We start from the raw sequence: 6,416 nt of genomic DNA on the forward strand, positions 1-6,416 counted from the left end.
TAACTCAAATAAGTATGTTAGAAATAAAAGTTAAGAAGATAATATATACAATTGAGATTTAAAAAGGTTATAAATTTTTATCTTTTTTTTTTCAAATCTTTCAAGTTCATCTATATTTCTGAGATGGGTTGATTGCCAACCTCAACCAATCTTGTGCATGCAAGAGCCTCAACGATTTTTGGAGTTAGAGAATTCCTAAAGGCATATAGTACGTACTCATTGATACTAAATGCTGATTGAGATGGAATTGTAAATATATGCAAGGAAATTTGGCTTTGGGTCAAGGAAACACGAAACAAGGATCACCAAAGAGTTGGTCAGAATATATTGACAAATCCGTTGTAGTCTAGTTGGTTAGGATACTCGGCTCTCACTCGAGAGACCCGGGTTTGATTCCCGGCAACGGAATTGTTGTTTTATATATCCTCAGTTTTGCCACTTTTAGCCAGCTTGATGAGCTTCTGTAGACTGAATTGCAGTGGTTGATGATCAACATGCATATGAAAAGACAACAGCTAGGTGTATTATTGCAGCAAACTGAAGATTAAGAAGTAAGAAGAATATTATAGCAGTGAATTTTGTAATAAGAATACTGAACATACATATGGGATATCAAGTATTGCTGTATTGGATTTATATATGTACATTTCACATCATGTATAGAGCTACAACTAATATATATCCTCATTTACAAAATTTATTGAGATTAATATCAGCAAACTAGCAATTCCTGATTTCGGAGTAACGGAGGTGCTGATGAACACCGATGAGAAGTAAGTGAAACAAGCAGTGCATTCTCAAGTTGTCTAGATAAACCTCGGCTAAGAAGTGAAATGATGTAGTCCATGAAGACTGCATCACATGGTAGTGTAATTGGCCCATCGCTTGGAAGTCCAAATTCTTCTTCAGACATACTTAAGAGTTGCCTAATGATATGATTCTCGAGATATGATAGAGGGACAACAAACCGCTTCTGATCAGCAGTGTAGATAGTGAAATGACCCGCAGAAGAAATACTGCAGCTATCTGAATCATCATATAGACTTGGAAATGAAATCCTCTTTCTTCGGATGGCAGCAAATTTCTGCCATCTTCTGGCCAGCTTAATGAGCCTCTTTGAACTGATCATGATATTAACTTAGAAATTAAATAGAGATCGATCAGAGAGATTGAATGGAAGAGATCGAATAAGATTTAATTTTGTAGAAAGCTTGGAAATTGGGTAGAATTGAATGAATTGAATTTCAGTGTTTGATGAATTATAAGGAAGTGATGTATTTAAAGTGATGAGGAGGCTAAGACAGTCTTTAAGCTGTTGAGGAGGCAAAACCACATGATTGACACTGATGAGGAACGTAACCACATGGTTGTATGGGGCCTTTTAGCTTCAACCAGAAATATATATATATATATATATAAATGAGGAACCACATACATGGTTATGCTTACCAAATTAAATGGCCAAATTCCATTTAATTTCTTCTCTCATTTGGCTAGTTTTCTTGGAATGACACAAGTAGTTGAGCTTTCTCTATATGTTCAATTTCATTGATGCATGTGGGGAATGATGTTCAAAGGCAGGTCTTTATCAACAAAGTTGTATGTATAATTTCATGATGACAAAAATGTGTGGTAATGTTTCTTATCTTTCTAGCTGGCTGCCCATCCATCTAAATTATTTCTCTTAAATTAGCCACTCAATCCACCTCCCAAACCATCTATATAAACACATATAGATCGAATTGAATTGGTATTCACCCCACTCAAATAATTGCTTAAAGAAGAAATTAAACATCCCAGAATATAATGGCGATTAGTATGACTCGCATTCTCCGTGCTAAGCAGGGCCTCAGAAGGTCTTCTTCAAGAACAAACAGAGAAAGTGAGGTTCCTAAGGGGCACTTTGCAGTTTATGTTGGTGAGAGCGAGAAGAAGCGTTTTGTCATTCCAGTTTCCTACTTGAAGGACCCTTCTTTCCAAGACTTGCTGTGCCAAGCTGAGGACGAATTCGGATTTGATCATCCAATGGGTGGACTCACAATACCTTGCTTGGAGGATACGTTTCTTGACATCATCTCTAGCTCCAGTAGATCTTGAGATCGAGACTACAAACAGCTTAATTAGCTAGATTAATTAGTGGAGACAAATTTTTGTAGAAAAGATCATATCAGATCGAGTTTTATTGTACAGTTACTTGTTTCCCTTAGCTTTTTGGTTGTCTCCCCAGGATAATTCTTGACAAAAATACAAACACATTATTTTAATTAGCAGATCGAGAAAATTTTAATTTTGCACAACATCAGAGATTTCTTGTAACATTTATTTCTGTCCATCGATCTTCAGATTATTTCCCTTAGAAATGATTATGGTATAGTAATACCTTAGGAGATAGAGAGAAATTGAATGGAAAAGAACTAGATCTGTAGAATCCTTAGATGTTGATGCATAAGAAAGTGACCTATTATTGAAAGTGATAATAAGGCTAAGACAACCAGAATTGAATTGAGGCAATAGGCAATGCCTCGTGCTGCCTAAATTGAAAGTGATCTATTATTTGGTTTTGACCCATAGTTGAACCCTCTCATTCATTTCCTTTCATATTTTCAAGTTTGGATTCCATCATTTCACATTCCATTTTACAGAGTAATAGATAAGTTTCTACTTCTTTCTATCTCTTTCATTTATGATATTCATGGATTATACTTATGTTTATGCTTAATATGTGTGGGTAATTAATTTATGCACCTGGGTATATATTCATTTACTAATAATTTTCCTTTCTAAACATGCATGTGCATGTAAGATTTTCCCTAATAATATATATTATATATTATATATTAGGGCCTTAATTAAGTGGTGCAAGTTGACTAGGCTTATTAAGTGGTCTGGTTGGACTTAATAACTAGTAGTTGTTAGTCAACTAAACTCTGTGCCTAATATAACCTGGATTGATGGGATACAGGATTATGGATTAGATAGCACATTCAGTTACGGTACTCAGACCGCTCAATAGACACCAATACACCCAATACACCATCTAGGGTTCTGAGTCAGGTCTGAGGCAAAACATGGCTGACGGTCTACCGTTAAGAGGCAACACAATAGGAACATCAACTATGGCTGGAGATCAACACGGCTACGCTTCCGCTATCATACGAGGTCAGGTTTCTCGTATACTATGGTTCATATAGTTAGACTATTGTATATCTAACATTTGGTATTAGAGTCTTTTATAATCTCTGTCTGGTTGATTATTATGCCTAAAATCAACAATTAATTTGTTTTATATACATTGAGTTTTGGTATATATTCTGTATATATTAATTCTTCGAAATATGCATATATCTATTTGGTTTTTGATATAATAATTTGTGTATATTTCGGAAGAATTATGTAAGGGACGTTGAAATTGTTTTTCAACCTTAAGCATTAATTTTGTTTTGTTTTTACAAAATTATTGAATCTAAAATTGCCTACTGTTTGCCTGAATTTTTGGATTTATTATCCGTTTTAACTCTCCGATTTATTGTTTCTCCGGGACTGCTACTGGGAAGTAATCGGCATCTACAGATAAAACAATATTAAGTTAATTTTTATATGATTTTGGACGGTTGAAAATTATTTCCAGCATTAATAAACACGATTTTAATTTCTTTTGGGTTCTGAGATTATATGTCGTGATTTTTGGAAATTAACATTGCTGGATTTATTATTTTCTGTTTTTCACCAAGAGGCCGGAGAAAACGGAACAGAGCTAGAATATAACTGCAATCTTCTGGTACTCTTAATTTCCTATTCAAATGCAATTACCTTTATTTTACCATATATTAATATTTGCCTAATTTAATAATTATATATATATATATATATATATATATATATATATATATATATATATATTAATTTTGGTAATGGTGATTATTTGGTTTAATATTGCCATATTAATATTACCTTAATTAATATTGTAAATTATTTTGGCAAATGGTAAATATATAGTAATTGCTTAATTTGAAATTTTAATGCCCTTTAGTTTCTATTTAATTTTGGCATTAAATTCATAATTAAATTATCATTCAATTTGGAGCAAATATTAAGTTTTAATTTGCTATTTGAATTTTAATTTAATGTTAAGGTGCATATTAAATTGTCTCAAGTGTTGCAATTTATTAAGAATTTAGGAGTTCATAATAATATATTAATATGCAAAAATCCAAGCATGCTTTGTATATTCATAAAATTATTTTATTATACATTTAGAAAAGCATATATATTAAGGTTGGATTTAGCATATTATTAACTCATAAATTCATTTTTAAATATCACTCAATTTTAGATCCTTAGGCCAATTTTATGCATTATGGCCTATTAAGGTAGTTTGTTGTGGTTTCCCCTTAATTTTGAACACATTTTAGTTTTATGTGTCTTTGGGACTTTAGAACCTATATTTGAACAATCTATTTTGGGTCCTATCTTGGGTCATTAAAGTATGGATCCTACCATTTTGATTGATATTTTAATAATAATTATAGCTCCTTATAACATGTTTATTAAGTTTTAATTATTACTAACTACCATATTTTGGTATTCATCGTTGGTAATAATATTAAGTTTTGGGTCTACTTCAGTATTAGACCATTTTCCATCCATGTTATAATTCACTTGGGTCATTGAGGTTTATGTGCCTAATTTGAGTGATTAAGTGCTATAATTATTGTTTTGGCTTGTTTAGAGACATTAAGGATTTAATTGTTATTTTGGCCATTAAGAACTATTACTATTGTTTAAGTTGATTAAATTTTTTAATCTATCAATAGTTTTTCAGGGCCTTAATAATAATTTTTAAGTCTTTAATTTTATGGCAAAAGCAATATAGTTGGTATATTGTCTATATGATATAATGGTAATTTGGTTATTACCTTAACTTCAGTCTCCCTAAGTATCATAATTGTCATGGTTAATTATTATGTGGTAAAATTGAGAGTAGTATTTGGCATCCCTTGATTACAGTTTTGCCATTTATTAAGTTCAATTTGGTATTATTAATTACTATTATTAAGTTTAGGGGCTAATCTCATTTTATTACTTTTCATAATAATTATAATTTCATGGTAATATGCTATATTTGGTACATTGGCATGATTACCACTTCATTTTACATGACTATTATTGTTGGTAATTAAGTCCTACCAATAAATTTTAACGTACCATTTGACGCTGCATCGAGTTTATTGACACCGATAGTGAAGATTGAGAGAATTCTGGAGTCTTTTCTTCTCTTGTGGATCGTCATCGTTGTTAGCGCAATGGGCAGATGCGGTTTGCATCATTAAGGTTAGCCATTAATTATCTTTTATGATTATTATTGATAATTAGTGCTACAGTTACAGTTAACCGCTAATTTAGACTAGTCACATATTTTATCTTTAGAAAAATGAAAACATTAAAAGTGCATCACCATACTTTAGTTTGTCATTACTATGTTAATAGTGATTATAATGTTACTTATTGCTATTAATAATTAGTTAATTAATGATGACATTAATATTGTTATGGTATTCAGTTATGTACCTTGAACTGTTTTCAAATAAATTTATGTGACAATACTCCAGTTCAGAAAATAATTTTCTGGACATTAATATTTTTCGGACTTCAAATTTTATTAAGTTTTCAAAATTTCCGAAAACGTTCATAAAGGTTAGCGGTTTTAACCATTGTTTTTCCATATTTAGTCTCCTACATAATGTGATAATATTATTATGGCTATTTATTGTTATTTTGGTTATTTGCAATTTTGCCATTAATAATAATAATATTATCAACTGGGTTATGGAGATTGATTTTGAATCAATTTAGTAATCTTGGAAAAATATTTTTTTTAGGCAATTGACTTTTGCCATTAATTCCATAATTCATTTAGTTTTTTGAATTATGATTGCCCATATTTGGTTAAGTATGAATAAATGAATATTTTGTTTAAATTCATATTCGTTAGTTGGTTCATACTCTTTAGATTGTTTTATGCATTCGATCACATTAAGTGCATAGTATTAAGTTTAATTATGCAATTAGGGTTTATGAGATTTTAATTTACAAATGCTAGCATATATTTTGGTTTGATATTGTTTGAATTTGTAAATTCAGTTATTTCTCATAAATTTGATCTTTATGCATTAAAATATTTTCCCATGGGCTTACAGTTTAAAAATTTTAAAGTATATATTCAGTACATTATTATTCAAAATGTTGGGTCTCTTTTGGTTTGGACTCATCGGTGTTTGAATATTAAGTTTATACTTTAAAATCTCATATTGTAAATTGCTTTAAGTTATGCAATTTATTTGGAATATATGAGTTTAATGTTTAATTTTGTGCATATTTGTCCATTGCATAATATTGTGTTTTTTAAATTATGCAAT

General features: G+C 30.6%; 1 protein-coding gene and 1 non-coding gene across 2 annotated transcripts; both read left to right on the top strand.

Annotated features, from left to right (window-relative positions):
• The first annotated feature begins 335 nt into the window (after positions 1–335).
• On the top strand, positions 336–408 carry TRNAE-CUC. The gene has a single exon. It is a non-coding gene; the product is annotated as a tRNA-Glu (tRNA).
• A 1,371-nt stretch (positions 409–1,779) lies between these two features.
• LOC109193688 (auxin-responsive protein SAUR21-like) lies at positions 1,780–2,264 on the top strand. The gene has a single exon (XM_019344541.1). It carries the CDS (start codon positions 1,807–1,809, stop codon positions 2,095–2,097), a length of 291 nt encoding a protein of 96 aa, XP_019200086.1. The 5' UTR covers positions 1,780–1,806; the 3' UTR covers positions 2,098–2,264.
• The last annotated feature ends 4,152 nt before the right edge of the window (positions 2,265–6,416 follow it).

Source organism: Ipomoea nil, unplaced genomic scaffold (genome assembly GCF_001879475.1).
Source record: "Ipomoea nil cultivar Tokyo-kokei standard unplaced genomic scaffold, Asagao_1.1 scaffold1900, whole genome shotgun sequence".
Classification (NCBI taxonomy): domain Eukaryota; kingdom Viridiplantae; phylum Streptophyta; class Magnoliopsida; order Solanales; family Convolvulaceae; genus Ipomoea; species Ipomoea nil.

Coding starts and splice junctions, on each gene's coding strand:
- LOC109193688 (XM_019344541.1), top strand. CDS start 1,807: ATGGCGATTAGTATGACTCGCATTCTCCGTGCTAAGCAGGGCCTCAGA.